Here is a 17,288-nt window from a genome sequence, read left to right as displayed (position 1 = left end):
ACTTGCTGTTACAGTAAGTGTTTTAAATTATGAGACGGCAGATGCTTCAGTATAGCTGTAGTCAGGCAGGTTTCTGCTGTTTTACAGTTCACATTTTTAAACTTAATTTGTGTTCTTTACTGTTTTCCCAGAAATTGAAGTGTCACGCGCGAAGGTCTTCACCAGATATTAGGCAAATTGATCTTGATGTAAATCGAACATACAGAGATCACATCATGTTTCGAGACAGATACGGGGTTAAGTAAGTAAATTAAAAGGTTTCACTTTGCTTACCTTAAAACTGGTTTCTGATCTGCCTCAAGCCTCTCTGACCTGGTCAAGCATATTGAATGTAAGCTCCAGACTTTCAGAGCAGGATTATCTACACATGATTGTGTGACTGCTGTTATTACTGCAAAAACCATCTAGTCACTTCAGCTAGTTTCCCCTAACTGTGAGGTAGTCAGTAGCATTCTGGAGAAGACCATTTCTAAGCTGTTCTCCTCTTGCTTCATATTTAATAAAAAGTCTCAGATATTGTAAATACTAAAGCATGGGAACTCCAAACTAATAAATGAAGATTTATTTTCAAAAACAAAATAACTCTTTGCATCCCTAATAGCTTATAGATTTTAGCCTTCCTTTGGATATTATGTTCCTCTTCTCCTAGTAGGTAATTGACAACCAAATAAAAGAGTATTTTATATGTCAGTATTTAATTATCTACAGAGGTAGGCCTTAATACTTTAGGATTCCTTCAGAATTCTTGTTGGTTTGTTGGTTTTGGATGAGGAATATTAGGCAGCTGTCAGCTTTAAAAATGCTTAGAAATTAAACAAGTGGTGATACAAACATCAGTATTGTTGCTAGCTTTGCAGCATCAGCACCCTGCTGAGATGAAGAGGGTATTTTTTCCCCTCTGTGACTATTAGTTCAGTTTTTAATCTCCTTTTCTTTCCAAGACACATTCTACAGTAGTCAGCTATTTTCCAAAAGTAATACTCAAAAGATCTGTGGACTTTAATGGATAATAAACCAAGTGTTTTCTTAGAGTATTATTCTAGGTCTTTTGTGGACAAATTCTAAATGTGGGGAATTTCTCTGATGGGTGTAACACAGGATAGAGTCCAAAGCAAAAATTCCCAAGCTGAGAGCTGTTCTGTGCAGCCACTCTGTGTGTGTGTGTATACATATATACATGCATATATACTGTACACATATATATATACACACATATATACACACAGACACACATTATGTGTATATATACAGACACACATTATGTGTATATATATCTGTTTGAGAAGTGCCATCTGTATCTGAGGTGCTGTGCCTCTCAGCAGTACTGACACAGTGCCCTGCAAAAATGACTGTGTTGCTTCTGGGCCTCAGTTATTTTTTATGCCCACATTTTAGATGTTAGCAGAAGCTTCCTACCTCCTCAGTTTGGGGTTAACAGAAGCAGAGCCAGCGCCAGCCCCTGCAGCTGTGTTGTAAGAATGCCGTCCGAATCCACGGGAAAGCCTTTGGCAGCCTAAAGCAATTTCACACTTGGAATAGATCTTGGTATTACTGGACATATATTAATGCATTTCCAGTGATGCCTCAATGAAAAATTCAGAATCATTTCACATAGCAATGAAATAAAAGTCCCCTGGGTGAATCAATAGCTTCTTTGACTTTTAAGTAGACTGTATGTCTTTGAAGTTCCATTCTTTTACAGGTCTTTAGTGGTATCACCTAGTGTAAATAGTACTGAAATTACCATTATTTAGTGTATCTTACTGTGAACGAGATTGAGCTCTTGTGTTCGGTTTCATATGGTCAGCTGAAGATATAGGAGCTTTCTGTGTACATTTGGGACCTTTCAGCTTGTCCTTGTAAAATAAGATTCCAGCTTAATGTCTAGTCCCGAGGCTACACTTTGCTCTGGTTTCTGAAGAATAGCCAAGCTTCACTTCTGCAAGAGGGCAACAAAAAATGCCATAACCTGGATGCTTTGGTACAATTCTCCAAGTATGCATCTTCTTCCCAATAGAAAACGGTCAGGTTTTGGCTTATGCTTTCATTATTTAACCTGCTAATGTCTGTTTCTATACATTCGGTTAGTGACAGAGAATTTCACTGGACAGAGAAAGGACAGCATGCAGACCTCAGCAGTTTAATAGCATTTGTAGTCATAGATGAAAGGAGGCATTCAGGTTTCTAAATTCTCTCCTGAGCAGATCCCAAAAAGTAGGTGTGAGTTTAAAAACTCATTATGAGAGCTCCCTGGCATTACTTTGATGTCCCACTTTGAGAAGAGCAGAGTTTTGGTTTGGTTTGGGTTTTATGCTTTTAGTCTTACTGCCTTCACAAATTAGATTGGTTTTACAGAAAGCTCTCTGTAATTCCACCTCTGAAGTACCTGGAGATCAGTACACTCAGGAGGACCGAGCATAGGAGGTCGAGTCAGAATTGGTGGTGTTTTTCTTCACTTTGGCAGTAGCAGTCACCTAAAGCAGCCTTTGTTTGCCAAGATTAAGACACCTTTGTGGCTGCTCTGTGCATTTCAACTCTTCCACGTCTCTGTTTGAAGTTGGGAACAGCTGTTAGTGTTCTGCAAGCACAGAAATCAGGTCTGGGGTGGTTCAAGTTCTGGCATTCAGAATAAATCTGTGTTTGAAATGTAGTCCATCCTGTGTTTCACTTTGCCTGTAAAAATGATGATCTGATGCCATTGTCTTCTCAAAGTATTACAGGTATTTTTTTTTTTAAACCTTCCAGCATATAAAACATCAGAAAAGTGCTAAATATTGTGTTGGTTTGAAATCAGAACCTTATCTTTGTAAGGTGTGGTTAATCTTGTTCTGTATTGCTAGACAAATAAAAGTTCCCTACTTTTATGCCTGTCTGTTCTTACAAAAGACAATATTATAATGTTTTCCTTTTCTACTCTTATTTCTACAGGCAGCAATCTTTATTCCATGTTTTAGCTGCATATTCCATATATAATACGGTAAGTTGTGTACCTTCACACTTAAATGTAGTTTCTCTGAATATGCCAGAAGATAGTAACTTGTAATGCTGTGTCTTTCTCCATATAAAAACCCCAAACAAACATTTCAGAGACCTTTGCAAGTATATAGAAATGAGGAAGAACTTGTTTACAATGAGGCTGGCACAGGTTGTTAGAGAGGTGGTGGATGCATGAGCCCTGGAGGCATTCAAGGCCAGGCTGGATGTGGTTCTGAGCAACCTGATCAAGGTGAAGATGTCCCTGCTCCTTGCAGGAGATTGGAACTAGATGAGCTTTAAAGGTCTTTTCCAACCCAAACCTGCCACGGGCAGGGACACCTTCCGCTAGAGCAGCTTGCTCCAAGCCCCTGTGTCCAACCTGGCCTTGAAGACTGCCAGGGATGGGGCAGCCACAGCTTCTCTGGGAAACTTGTGCTGGCGCCTCACCAGCATTGTGAGTATCGTACTGGACAGACTGAACTCTGCGTACCGGTCAACTGAAACTAAGTATAGTGTCTAATAGGAATCATGAGTTTGTGCTGCGCTGGACTTTTAACTACTGTTATTTTCCTCCCATTTCATTAAATGCTTCCGATCTATTTGAATAATGGGAAGGAAGACACTGCAGAAAGATGTGTGTTGGAGTAAACAGGCATATTTCATAACCTGGGGGGGGGGGGGGGGGTGTCTAACAAATGCAGAATGATTTTAAAGGCTGCATCTTCTATACTTAAGCCCTTGGTGTTGGCTGCAGTCCTGGATGAGGGTTTGTTAGAGTGATGTTTTCCAGACATAAGGGTTAGAAATTTAGGTGTTTTGTAATGTTTTTTGTCTGCATGCTAAAAGAAGAAACAGAAATCCTGTCATGTCCCCATTTAACTGTGGTTTTAATGAACTATCCTCTCATTCCTTGAGCCCTTTTGAATCATTTTTGTACATCTTTCATTTTCTAACCAGCAGCAGCTCCCTACAATTCAATGGAAAAGCATGTAAAGTTAAGAAGAAAGCAGAATCAAGCAGTTACTCTAAACAGCACTGTTCCATTTTTAAAAGGTCCAGGGGATAGAACATTTCTGTCCTGTTTCAGCTTCTGTCTCCTCACATTTGTTGGCCCATAAAAGGCTAGAATTTGTTGTCTTCCACTTGTTACGTTGTCATATGCTTTTCTTTGCAAGCAGCCTTGACTCACTGAGAAGTAAAACTCTGGAAGAACCTGTATATATGTCCTATAAAATTGGACTAGTATCAATTTGCTTGAAAAATACTGTGTATCATCAGCTGTTAAAGTGTAATGATGAGAATACTGCAGTGAGGTTTTTATTTTGCACTTAACGTTGCATTTTTCCTCTTATGCTTTGGTTTTATCTCTAGAGCAGAATTCTGCTAAGAACTTGTCAACTTGAAGAAACTTAATCCAAGTATTTGTGAGGATGTAGGCTCAGTTGTTATCAGTGGGGTTAGCTGAGCAGCTAAATGACAGTGACATTTGATTCCTGCCACAAAAGTAGAAATTAATGGCAGTGGAAATACCCAAATTCAGGTATGGAACAATAAAGGTTTTTTTTTCTTATTGTTCCAAACCCAAATTCAGGTTTGGAACAATAAAGGTTTTTTTTTCTTCAGGTTTATTACATCTGCTTGCTATGGGCTTCTAAACTTGAGCAGATTTATAGTTACAGGTCACTCTAGAAAAGTCTTGTGTTTGTCAGATGGTGCCCTGACTGTAAAGCCAAACAAAGCAAGAGCTCTTCTCCCCAGGCCTCCCTTGAATTACAACTAAAACGCATCCAATTGGACAGCAAGATACAGTTATTTGGTATTATTAGTACTGACAAGGGGCTTGTGCATCAGTAAAAAGTTCAAATGAACCATCAAGATTTCCATTTACTTTTCAGTTGAAGGGTTGTGAATAATTCCTTCTATCTATCAGTGTTGTAAATACTTCAATGTTAAGTGTGTTTGGTGGTGTCATAATTAGGGAACTTACACCATTAAGTCAGGCATCCTCTTTCTTCCACCAGGTGAAGGAAGAACTGAGAGCTCATGGTTATAAGGCTTTTGTTTTCAGTGTTGTAATGTTTCACTGTCTGATTTTCAGGAAGTTGGATATTGTCAGGGAATGAGCCAGATCACAGCTTTACTCCTTATGTACATGAATGAAGAAGATGCCTTCTGGGCCTTGGTGAAGCTTTTCTCTGGTCCAAAGCATGCCATGCATGGTATGGAGTTTCCTGTCATTTGGTACATGTTAGGTTTCAAGTCATAAATTATTTGAAAATGGAACTATGCTTTTCTGTCTATATAGTCAAAATAAGGCATAATGGAGTCTTTATACTGGGGAACTATTGGATATTATTAGACCTTTTACCCATAATGGTATTGTAATTCTTTTTACGTGTGATATCTTTCAGATAGTTCTTAATGAAAACCAGATGGTTTCCTTTCCTCTTAATTTCTTAGGGAATGTAACCAATTGAAAGCTGGTTGTGTAGGGATTTGTATAGCAATAAAATAGTAGTGGAAACCTAGGATGTGTTAGAATGTGTTAAATAATGTGTTAGAATGTATTAAATACTGCAGTTGTGCTGTCATTCAGTAGGACAGGAATCTGTAGTTAAAAATGCACTTGTATCTAGTATTAACTTCAGCTTCCGTGGTTTTATCTCTGCCTTGCACAGCATTTCCTGCTCTCATGGTCTTTTTACTTTTATGTCATTGGTAGTTCTCTCTTTCTATGCCAAATTTAGTATGATCTGTGCATGTTCCATGGCTCCTGGTATGGAAAAACTCCAGGAATTCCAGCATCTTTTGTAGATGTTAATGGTGTGGTAATTCAGAAAAGCTGTAGTTCTTGGAAGCCAGAAAAGTAGATTTTGGGCTTTTTAGGAAATTTTCAGCAAGAACTAACTCCTTTTACTTGCTTAAAACTTTCTAATATGGTGATACCTTCCTTCCCTGGCTTTTCATGGAATCATAGAATGGTTTGGGTTGGAAAGGACCTTAATATCATCCAGTTCCTGCCACCCTGCCATGGGGAGGGAAACCTCTCACTAGACCAGGTTGCTTCAGGCCCTGTCCAACCTGGCCTTGAACATTGCCATTGGACTGAGCACTCACAACTTCCTTGGACAGCCTGTTCCAGTTGCCTTATCACCCTCACAGTAAGGAACTTCTTCCTTATTTCTAACCTCAATTTCCTGTTTAAGTTTAAACCCATTACTCCTTGTTGTATCATTGCAGTCCTTAATGAAGAGTCCCTCCCCAGCATCCCTATAGGCCCCCTTCAGATACTGGAAAGCTGCTATGAGGTCTCCACGCAGCCTTCTCTTCTCCAGGCTGAACAGCCCCAACTTTCTCAGCCTGTCTTCATACAGGAGGTGCTCCAGTCCCTGATCATCCTCGTGGCCTCCTCTGGACTTGCTCCAACAGTTCCATGTCCTTTTTATGTTGAGGACACCAGAACTGCACACAATGCTCCAGGTGAGGTCTCACGAGAGCAGAGCAGAGGGGCAGGATCACCTCCTTCGACCTGTTGGTCACGCTCCCCTTGATGCAGCCCAGGATACGGTTGCTTTGTGGGCTGTGAGTGCACACTGAAGCCGGCTCATGTTCATTTTCTCATCGACCAACACCCCCAAGTCCTTCTCCACAGGGCTGCTCTGAATCTCTTCTCTGCCCAGCCTTTAGCATCCTGTGTTCTTGGATGTTCTCCCCATGCTAGGCAAAGTACTAGTTGGTCATTTTCCTGTTTATACTTCTGCAAAGATATTGCCTTCAAAAACAAAAAGGTGCAGCCTGGCGTGAGGGTCTGTGTCTTTAGTGAAGCTTTTAATCCATCAGGAGTCAAATGCTTGCTCAAAGCTTTCCACAATGATAACACCGACGGAAAGCATCTTACCCCATATATTTAATAATAATCAAGAACTATGCAATTACAACTGTGTGGAATGTTGAAATCCTCAAAGGTCATAGAAGATTTTAGGTGTTTTGGGGAGTAAATCTAAATCAACTTATTATATACCAACTCTGGTTTTGATACGTGGGAGCTTCACATAGGTGTAGGTGCCTTTTTAAGATGCCATAGACTGCAAACAGGATTTGAAAATGCATTCCAGATTTTATGTCTTTGTGTTTTGTCAGTGTCCCCTTTTGACCTTAGAGTGTGGTGCTACTGGAGAGCTCTTAACATGGATTTCTCAGGCTGATTTCTGTAGGCATCCTTTCACCTTGCTGTAATGAATAAGAGGGTTCATCTGGTAGCTGGTGAGGAAGAAAAGCTGGTGTCATGTCAGCCACTTCCCAGACTCCTGCTGTTTTAAGCAAGAGGTTTCACATAATGCATGTTTCAGCTGCTTGGTCTTTGAGTTCTAGAGCTGTTTAGTGTTCTGGACCCTCCCCAGTGGTTTCCATGCAAAAACTTGGTTTTAGTATTGACTTTATCTTCTCTGAGCACTTGTAAAAATCTTCACAGACTGTTGAACTTACAAACTCTCTGTCAGGTTTTCTGCTTCCAAGGGGTTTACAAATAGATCTATTAGTATTTTTTAATGCCTTTGGGAAGTTGCTTTCTCGGGGGGAGGCTTGTTCTCTCACATGGTTGTACTGCCGGTGTTTGAGCATCTCTGATCTGAACACAGCTTCAGCTTTCCGAAGGACCTTCTCTGAGTGGTTCCTTTTCCTGCTGGGTAGCTGTGCTAGCTTTCCTTTACATCTCAAGGTTTTTTGGCTAGTGTTATATGCTTGCTCTGAGCCTTTAGCTGTGCTGATAGCTCAGTCGTAAGGGGATCTCAGCCCGTTCCTTTTCCAGCTTGTGATCACTAAAACTACTCGGTATTTTTTATATGCCCTTAGTTTCAGTTGTGTGAGCGCACAGTCTTTATACTATATATTCATTGTATTTGTCTTGGTAGAATATCCCTCTTGTCATCTTTATGATCTTCAGTGCAGACAGTTCTAGTAACTGCCTATGCTGTTTGTCCCTCTAGCATGAATTTGCTGGGCATAATCCTGATTTATGTCTCTTTGCTCTTAAAAGTTGGTTGTAATTCTGTGTTTTTAAAGAGTAATTAAAACTTTGGTTTCCCCTGGGTATTAGAATGGGTAGACTAACATAGGACTGGTGGATCTGCTGTCCTCAAGCATCATTAATCTAATAGTAGTCACTAAGGGAATGTATTGATATTTTGCTGTAGTCACTGAGGAAAGAGTATGTGCATATCCATATGAGGACTTCATAGTATTTTGCTGAATATCTGTTCATATTCAGTGGCCTTATAGAATAATGATGTTCTTGGGGCTCTGAATGCATTTTTAATATCATTTTTATAGTACATGGTCAACTTCTTTTCTTAGGTTTTTTTGTTCCTGGTTTCCCAAAACTGTTGAGGTATCAAGAGCATCACGACAAAGTACTGACAAAATTTCTGACCAAACTTAAGGAGCATTTGGTAAGTATTTACAGCACAATAAAAGCAATTCCTGTTTACAGCCTGCTGCCTTGTTTCACTTCGGGTTAACCCACCAGGTTAAGAATACCTCAAACCTCAGAAAAAAAACGTGCAAAACAGAAGGGGCAGAAGTGCTGTTGTTTTCTTTATAGACCAAGTTATGGTGCACCTTGACAGAGTTACTCCTAAGAGTAATTAAACTGGGTATCCATCTCGCTTTTCACCTCTGAAAATATGCTGACCTTCTACATGGCCTTGTGCAAACTGCTGGATAGCAAGCTGATGCTAAAACATTGAAGCAAGAGTTTATCGTATGTAGAGCCCTCTGGCTCATCTCTGGACAGAGGTGGTTTTGCAACCAACAAGTTTTAATCTCTGTTTATAAAAAATAGCCTTTATAAGAGAGTTTTGATATTTGCACCTACACAGTAGGATTTTCATGAAGCTAAATGTTGTGTTATCTCTTCTAATGCTCTTAAATAGGAAGTAATAAGCTCTGTGTTGCTAACATCAGCTGTATTTATTCCACGTTCTTTTTCTGATCGGAAAAAAATGCTGTTCCAGTAGTCAAGAATTTGCTTTTACAATCAGCATTGGTTCTGTCAGAATCCATGTTCAAGTCTTAAAAGGTAGTGTAAGAGATGCTCAGTTGCAGCAACATCTTTGAAGAGTGACTGCTACCTTTCCAGGACTGTACTATTTTCTGTTTAGTGAATTTATCTCCTTACAAAATAAGACAATGTGGGATCAGACCAGCACCCTGGCAATGATGAATTGCATCTGATGTGTGCCAGTTGTGTTGTAAAGTAGAACTTAATGTCTTTTTTTTTACCAACATGCTGTAAGACCTGTTTATAACATGGAATTAGGCAGATCTGGTTAGGAAAAAAACCCAAACCACTCCTCTATTAAAAGGTTGAGTCAAAATTAGTCATGCAAGGTGATCTTGTCATATTGCTAAAACATAAAAAAGGGAAAATACCAAGGCAAGTTCTTTTACAACCTTGACTCTGTAAGTTTTGGATTTAGTTTTTCCAGTACAGTTACAAAGTGATGATTCTTGTTTAGAAATGCAGTCTTACTCTCATTTTTGAGGTTACCACATTTCAGGAAGAAAGTCTAGAATAATCCCAAGAAGACTGAGTGGTTTAACAGGAAATGGCAAAAGGCACTTTCTGAAACTCCCAGAATAATTATACATGATTGAGGTGCTACAGCCTGAGGTGGCACGTTACTGTGTTTTGTATATTGCTTGTATACCTCTTATTACTACATTTAATGACCAAGAACTGTTTTATTCTGCCATCTGTCCCCATCCCTCATGTCCCCCCACCTCACATGGGTTGGTTGGCAGAGACAGTTTCAGAAAAGTGTAGGAAGTTGCTTTAATAACTGGAAAAGCTCATTCAAATAGAAGGCTTTGATAGCTCCCTCTGAGGGAGTTCTTGGCCACTTGTTTAAAGGGATCCAGAAAACATTCACTCTCTATGTATTTATTATATGAATTTCGTTTCAGGTTTAAATCAGAACTTGTTTCTATTTTTGTGTGAATTGGTTTAGTGGCATTGACTTTAATAGCAGTCAGGGTTTTTATGAGGGAAAGGTATGGTCCATTATATCTATCTTTCAGTAGGCTGATGGCCATTCTTACAGGTTAGAAAAATCTCAGAATAAAGTGTTTTTTGCTCTGTCTGCTTTCTGTAAAGACTCCCGAAATGAAAATGTCATAAAGATTATTTCAATTATACTAAGATTTATTTTTCCTCATTTCTGACTGTGAATGTATCTCTTAGATGAACCCATTTTACCTCACTGAAAGATTGAAGTAAAGCCTGCAGATGATCCAGAGGGATTTGGTCCATTGCCAATTCCGTGTTTGTATACTTTAAATTTTAGGAAAGGCTGAATGTGGCAAGCAGAAAAATAGGGTGTTATCCCATAGTTCAAGTGCAGAATTTCTTAAATTTTTGGCTTTTACTTCAGCTTTTCCTCTTTGAGTTCTCCCTCAACGAACTTTGAAGAGCTCCATGGAAGTGCCAAGAAGCTTTAGCCTCCCTTTAAGGGGTGGCATACCAGATGCACCATCTATGCTCTAGGGAAATGAGGCCCCTTAGTTAAGAAATGAAATACCTTATCAGCCTAAGTGCTGGTTTTAGGTCCTGTGTTTGAAGAATTCAACTGTTTTAAGCTGCTTTCTAGTAGATAGGTATCCTTGTGACAAATCCCTTCTACCTTCAGCATGAATTGCAGCCTTGCTACAGAGAAATGAAAGACTGAATGGACACAGTGCCTGAGCTTTGGTTGTGGCAGATTGTTGATGTAATTTCATCAGAGGGGATTTAATTCTCTGCTACATCCGTCCCAAAAAAGTGAGTGGAAGACTAAGATGTGTTAATACCCCTACATCTCCAGATGCATGTTACTTCAGATGGTGAAGCTGCTGAGGAAAACTATAAAAGACAGAAATGGTGTTTGTTAGACTGATGTAACAGTGTTTCATGGAGTTAAATTAATTCTTTATGGTGAATATTGGGTGCATTGGCTTCAAGGTGAAAATGTTTTTTTATGGACAGTGTAAAGCAGTACTGGAATTACTTGGATTTTAAACTTCTGCACTTTTTACAGGACTCCCAGGATATATCCACTGGTTTTTACACAACAAAATGGTTTTTGCACTGTTTCCTTGGTCATGTGAGTATGCTTTTCATATTCTATTTCTGTTTTTAATTGTGATTTGGATAGACTGTTTTAACAGTGTTGCCTGATTCTGTCATTTCAGACTCCCTTTACGTTAAGCCTCAGGATATGGGATATCTACCTACTTGAAGGAGAGCGGATTCTCACTGCTATGTCTTACACGATTCTGAAACTACACAAAAGTAAGACATCTCTCAAACATATGAATGCTAAACAGAGATTCAGCTGGTTTTGATTTTATTTTGTGTACCTTGACCTTGTGCGAAAATCTTGGTTTCCCATTAGCCTAATACTGTGTCTGACAGGCATTTCTCGTTCCTTATGCTCAAAAAAGCTCAGTCTTTGCTCTATTAAAGTGTGTGTGTGTGGTGGCTTGACCTTGGGTAGGTGCCAGGTGCCCATCAAGCTGCTCTGTTGATCCTGTACTGTGCTGGATGAAGGAGGGAGAAAATAAGATAGGTAAAAACCTTGTTTGTCAAAATAAAGGTAGTTTAATAAAGCAAAAACCAGGCATGGAAGCAAAGGAAAACAAAAGATTTATTCTCTATTTCACATCAGTAGGTCATATCCAGCCACTTCCCAGGAAGTAGGGCTTTAGTAGGTGTAGCAGACATCACGGTAACGAATGCTCCCCCTTCTCCGCCTCCATCCTCTAAACTTTTATTCCCGAGCAGACATCGTATGGTATGGAATATGCCTTGGGTCAGCTGCCCTGGCTGTGTGCCCTCCCAAGATCTTGCACATCCCTAGCCTGCTGGTGATGGGGGAGTGTTGGAGGGAAGTCTTGATGGCAGCACTGCTCAGCAGTAGTCAAACCACTGGTGTGTTATCAACACCTTTCCAGCTACCAACGCAAAGCACAGCACTGCTGTGGGGAAAAGTAACTCCATCCAAGCCAGACCAAACACAATGTGATTGCCAAAGAAAAATATCTTTTATAGTAAGAAAGATATTTAAACATTGACATGAGGCAAGTAGTATTGCTGATTGAACAGGGCAGGGGGGGGACATAGTTCCATGATCTGGAAATGCCTTTTAGCCCCTCCAGGATTTAAGCTAACCATAAAAGCACATAAAGAATCCAGGGTGTGCCACTAAATACCTGAATCTCTATCAGCAAACAGCTTAGCAATGGGGAACCACCAGTGTGTGTGTGTGTCTCTATACTATTGTCCAAGAATAGAATTAAGAATCAGTATTTCTATAGCCTGTCTGGGTGGCCTCTTCAATCCCTTGCCTTTGGATAAAGTGAAATTTGAGATTTTGAGCAGAAGGATTGTCTGTGCCTGGTTCCAAAGGATCCAAAAAGCTTTTGAGGATGAATTATTGTCTCATAACACCGAGCATTTCTCATGATGATACCTTGTACTTTGAGTTTGGAACAGTCTTATTCTGGGACTTTGGCTTTCTTAGTGAAGTCCTTTATGTGAATTCAGAGGTCTGCTTGGAGCCTGCAGAATTGGGGTCTTAATTTGCTTGCTAATTTACCCTCTTTGAACTGGGGTGATACTACCTCACTGTCTCACTGGGCTGTGAACAAACGTTATGAACAAACATTAGTTTGTTCATAAACGGGTTTGAAAAATGAAAGGGGTTCCTTTTTAAATTATCGTACTTAACTAAATTTGTAGCAACAAATTTTTAGGCTTTGCATTTTGGTTTCTCTTCTTCATTTACAACTAGACATCTACTTCAAAATATTTTTTATTCACAAGTCTTTTTATGGGAAGACCTGAGGAAAATGTCCCAGTGCAGGTTTGCTTGGTTAGCAAGTACAGGGCAACCTCCTCCGTCATCAGAACACTGAGAGTGTTTTATGTCAAAAGAGAAGAGATTAGAGGACTGGCAAGAAGCTGGCAGAAGATGGGTTCTGATCTGTTATCCAGGCTCTTGTCTACCCTTAAAACACAAGAAGGATGTGGACCTGCTCGAGCAAATCCAGAGGAGGCTGTGAAGATCATTAGAGGGCTGGAGAACCTCTGCTATGGAGACAGACTGAGAGCTGGGCTTGCTCAGACTGGAGAAGAGAAGGCTCCAGGAAGACCGTAGAGCAGCTCCAGTGCCTGAAGGGGCCAAGAAGAAATCTGGAGAGGGGCTTTGGACAAGGGCCTTTAGGGATAGGACAAGAGGAATGGCTTTAACCTGACAGGGGAGATTTAGATTAGACATCAGGAAGAAGTTTTTCCCTGTGAGGGTGCTGAGGCGCTGGCCCAGGGTGCCCAGAGAAGCTGTGGCTGCCCCATCCCTGGCAGTGTTCAAGGCCAGGTTGGACACAGGGGCTTGGAGCAAGCTGCTCTAGTGGAAGGAGTCCCTGTCCACGGCAGGGGGTTGGAAGTGGATGAGCTTTAAGGTCCCTTCCAACCCAAATCATTCTATGATTGATAGTACAGCTATCCAGTCAAACTGTCAATGCTAGGAGCATTTTTATTGCAGTGCAGAAACAGTTTTTATGGCTCATGTATGGGAATTGTTCATTCTAGAACTTGTGATGTTGTACATATGCTTAAAGAAGCTACACAGCTATGGAGTTGCAGCCTTGCAAGCCGTGTAAGTTTGTGTGGGAAACATGGCCTTACTGCTGTGTGAAAAGGGAAAGAAAAATAATCTGATAACTGTAAAACGATTTTCAAAATACGACCTGAATTTGATTGAAGTAGCAAAAAGTACCTGAATTTTTAGAGAGCCTGAAGCAATGGTTCTGAAGCGAGAAGTGCCATCATCATTTCATTGGAAGTTGATTCAGTTGTGGATGAGGATACCGTAAATATCAATTTTCAAAATGTTTTATTGCTTTTCAAAGCCCTTATTGAGAGAGATGATGGATGTTGTACAGATCTACAGCCGTGTCTTGTAAATTGAGGATGCAGGCTGAAAAGGAAGGAACTAAAGCTGTTGGACATAAGAAGGCTGAAGAAGGATGACTTGTAGTTAGTTTCTGAAGATGCCCCTTCTTGGAAAGCATTGTCCTAAGTAGGGAGTGATAAGAAAAAACCATTTCCTGGTATTTATTTGCAGATGAATTTTTAATGCATTTTAGAGATTTCTGATGTAGAATTCTAATGTTTGCAGATGACTTTTTAATGCGTTTTATAGATTTCTGATGTAGAATTGTGATGTTTGCTTAGTTCATAAGCGTTTTTCATTCCGTTTTGAAAACAAAAGCATCTGATGTTGTAAGTACATTTTCCAATGTTCATATTTTAATGTATAATATTTTCTTGTATAGAGCGGCTAATGAAGTTACGAATGGAAGAACTTGCAGAATTTCTGCAGGACACTTTAGCCAAGAATTTCTTCTATGAAGATGACTATGTAATAGACCACCTCCAAAATTCTATGTCAGAATTGAAACGAGCAAAGCTGGATTTACCCGTACCTGGTAAGAAATTTGTATACGTGTACATTTAGAAACATGTAGAGCTGTTTGCACATTGCCCATGTTTTAAGCATTAATTCACACTGTTAAAAATATTTATCTCTTCATCACTGCATCGGTTTTGGGTGTTTTTGCCTCTGAACTATTTTACAGTTTAAAATCAACACCCTTTATTTCATGAGTTTGCTCCTTTTTAGTGTCTTGTTTATGGGTTGTAAACTAATGGGCAAGTGCTTTAAAACATCCCATGTTCTGATCGTTATATTAACTTGGATTTATAAAAAATAGAAGATTAAATGTTAAGGTCTCAATTTACTTGAAGCAGCAGCATTGTCTGAGGATCCAGACTGTTTTATAGCTTGATTAGTTAGGGAACAAAGTTCAGGTCAAATAGTTTCTTCTGTTCGTCATTTCGTTGCTTGCAGGGGACAGACCTTCTGGGTGTCTAACTGAATTGTTTTCTTTGTCTTCTCAGCTTTGTGCTTTCAGGTTGCAGAGCAGAGATGGTGGTTTCTTGGGGCCTTACTTATGAAACGTGTATAGGATATTTTCTTCCTGTGTTAAGATTCTATTATCTTTTTTATCCCTACCTCCACAAATTTTAATTAGAATTTTTCTTGTGATTATTCAGGGTCCTTCTTCTTTATCCTTGCTAATTGTAAAATACCATTTGGGAAAGGTTGTATTTTAAACAAACTTCTAAAAACACGGCAGAAAATTACCTTGAAATGATTAAGTTGCTGTGGTTGGCTTTCAGAAGTTAAGAAGTATCAGAATAAAGGTTGTCTATATACCATTGTTGTGATAATTTGTTCCTGAAGCTTTCATTAATGAATTTCACTTGTCTTGTTTCCATAGAGCTTAAATTGCATGCAGTATGGGGCTGCTTCAGGACTACTAGTCACAAACAGATGCCTGTTTCATATGGTTCTTCAGCAGATCTGTCCCTCTGGGGTACAGACACTTTCTGTACATTTGCTTCCCATCCTCTTGGTTGCTTGCCAGGCTTTCCCATTTCTCTTGATTCATATTCCTCTGTTTTGCCCTCATTCTCACTTTCTGGAGCATGTCTCCAGCACGCTTTCTCTCACCAACAGTAGGTCTAAGTCTAGTTCCTGCTCTTGTCTTCTTGCGTGCTCACTCTTAGACTTTCTCGTCTACATTTACGGTGAGTCTGCAGTTCTCCAGGTTACTGTGTGCACAGTGGCTTCCCCTTTCTATTGCAGCTTCACATCCTGCCTTCTCTCTGTCTTTTCTTCCACAAGCTGGGTTTCAGTCTTCACTTACTCTTCAGGGCCAGTTGCTCTTTTCAGCTCTACTTTCAGGCATGTGCTTTGTCAGACATCACGTCACAGCTAAGGCTTGGTCATGAGATGTGAGCAGATACATCAGAGAGCAACTTTGTCTTTTAGCATCAAATCCACTCCATCATATTAAAGGAAAATAGGTCATGGGAGTGCTTTTTGTTAAATTTGAAGTACAGAGTTCTCTGTGGTTATGTCTGAGGGGGTTGTCCCAAAAAACTTTGTAGACAGGCCAATTTTTTCCTGGATGTGGAAAAGTAAACTTCATCAGTGACAAGCTTGGAGTTTCCACTTAAAACTGTGGTAGCCCAAGAGTTGGGAAGGACTTTTGTAGTTTGCTACGTGATGGAGTTAAATGTCTCTTCCAGCCTAGAAAATCTCACACGTGTAACTCATGTTGAGAGCTTCTGTGGAAAATACAGAATCCACTAGGAATTTTCTTGATGCAGAAAAAACTGAAGGCAGGAAGTTTGCTCCTAATTTATTGATGGTTTAAGGCTTTTCTTTTGGGACAGTTTTAAATGCCTTCAGGTTAAATTTTGTTTGAAAACACTCTGGATTTTCTCAGAAGATTAAAGAAGATTTTAGGTGACATAAGAGCCGTCCAGCTTCTACTGCAGTTAGAGAAAGTGTGGGACACAAAGATTCTTGTGTGGAGACCAACAGCAAAGGGTAGAGAACGTATCTTCTTGCCAAGATAGTTTGGCAGTGGAATGCAAGTTACTTGATTTCATACTTTGTACACTTGGTGTAACTTCTGATGTGACTAGCTGACAAGATGGTTTTGGTTTGAGCCATGTTGGTTAGAATCATAGAATAGTTTGGGTTGGAAAGGTCCTTAAGATCATCCAATTCCAACTGCCCTGCCATGGGCAGGAACACCTCGCACTAAACCAGTTCTTTGTTTTGGATAGCTCAACATCAGTGACAATAAAATGCCTTCTAATTTATTTTATCAAGACAGATGAGGGAGATTTAATATTAAAGTAGGAAAAGCAAAGCCAAAGTGAAGTATATTTTGGTGCTGGATAAGGAATTGAGCTTTTTCCTTTTTTTAATTTCAAAGTAGCCTGGGAAATCCTCTTTGCGTGATGTATTTTTGCCAGGGTAAAGGGGAACATTACTTAACCTTTCACAAAATAAATACAAAATGCCTTCATCCTAATCCTTGGGAATCCAGCTGATTTGTCTGCTGCTATGTACAGTTGAGTGAGGCTGCTCATAGGAATTTCACAAGCCTTTGATTTGTAATTTTTTCCTATTCCCACTCTGCTGTTCAGTTTGGTTTTACTAATCACTGTCTTCAGGCAATAGTATTTTCGTACAGGTTCTCAGCATTCTCTGGACATTTGGTTTGCTCACGTGTTGTGGTGGTTAACCCTGGTTGGACACCAGGTGCCCACCAGAGTCACTCTCAGTCCCCTCCTCAGCTGAAAGGGGAGGGAGAAAGATCTGTGGGTCTGGATAAGGGCAGGGTGAGATCACTCA

The 17,288-nt window shown here is 39.9% G+C and overlaps 1 protein-coding gene across 1 annotated transcript in view; it reads left to right on the top strand.

Annotated features, from left to right (window-relative positions):
* Positions 1–17,288, top strand: part of USP6NL (USP6 N-terminal like) — a 98,575-nt gene that overhangs the window by 70,242 nt on the left and 11,045 nt on the right. Inside the window, 7 exon segments of the mRNA XM_061468610.1 lie at positions 132–241; positions 2,929–2,977; positions 5,075–5,195; positions 8,329–8,423; positions 11,049–11,114; positions 11,203–11,302; positions 14,347–14,499. Coding sequence (XP_061324594.1) covers positions 132–241; positions 2,929–2,977; positions 5,075–5,195; positions 8,329–8,423; positions 11,049–11,114; positions 11,203–11,302; positions 14,347–14,499 — 694 coding nt within the window.

This window comes from Pezoporus flaviventris, unplaced genomic scaffold, assembly GCF_033815535.1.
Source record: "Pezoporus flaviventris isolate CSIRO_AGI_PZ_B2104156 unplaced genomic scaffold, CSIRO_AGI_Pfla_v1 ptg000049l, whole genome shotgun sequence".
Taxonomy (NCBI): domain Eukaryota; kingdom Metazoa; phylum Chordata; class Aves; order Psittaciformes; family Psittacidae; genus Pezoporus; species Pezoporus flaviventris.
Note: the sequence above shows the minus strand (reverse complement) of the source record. Positions and strands in the feature narration are given on the sequence as shown.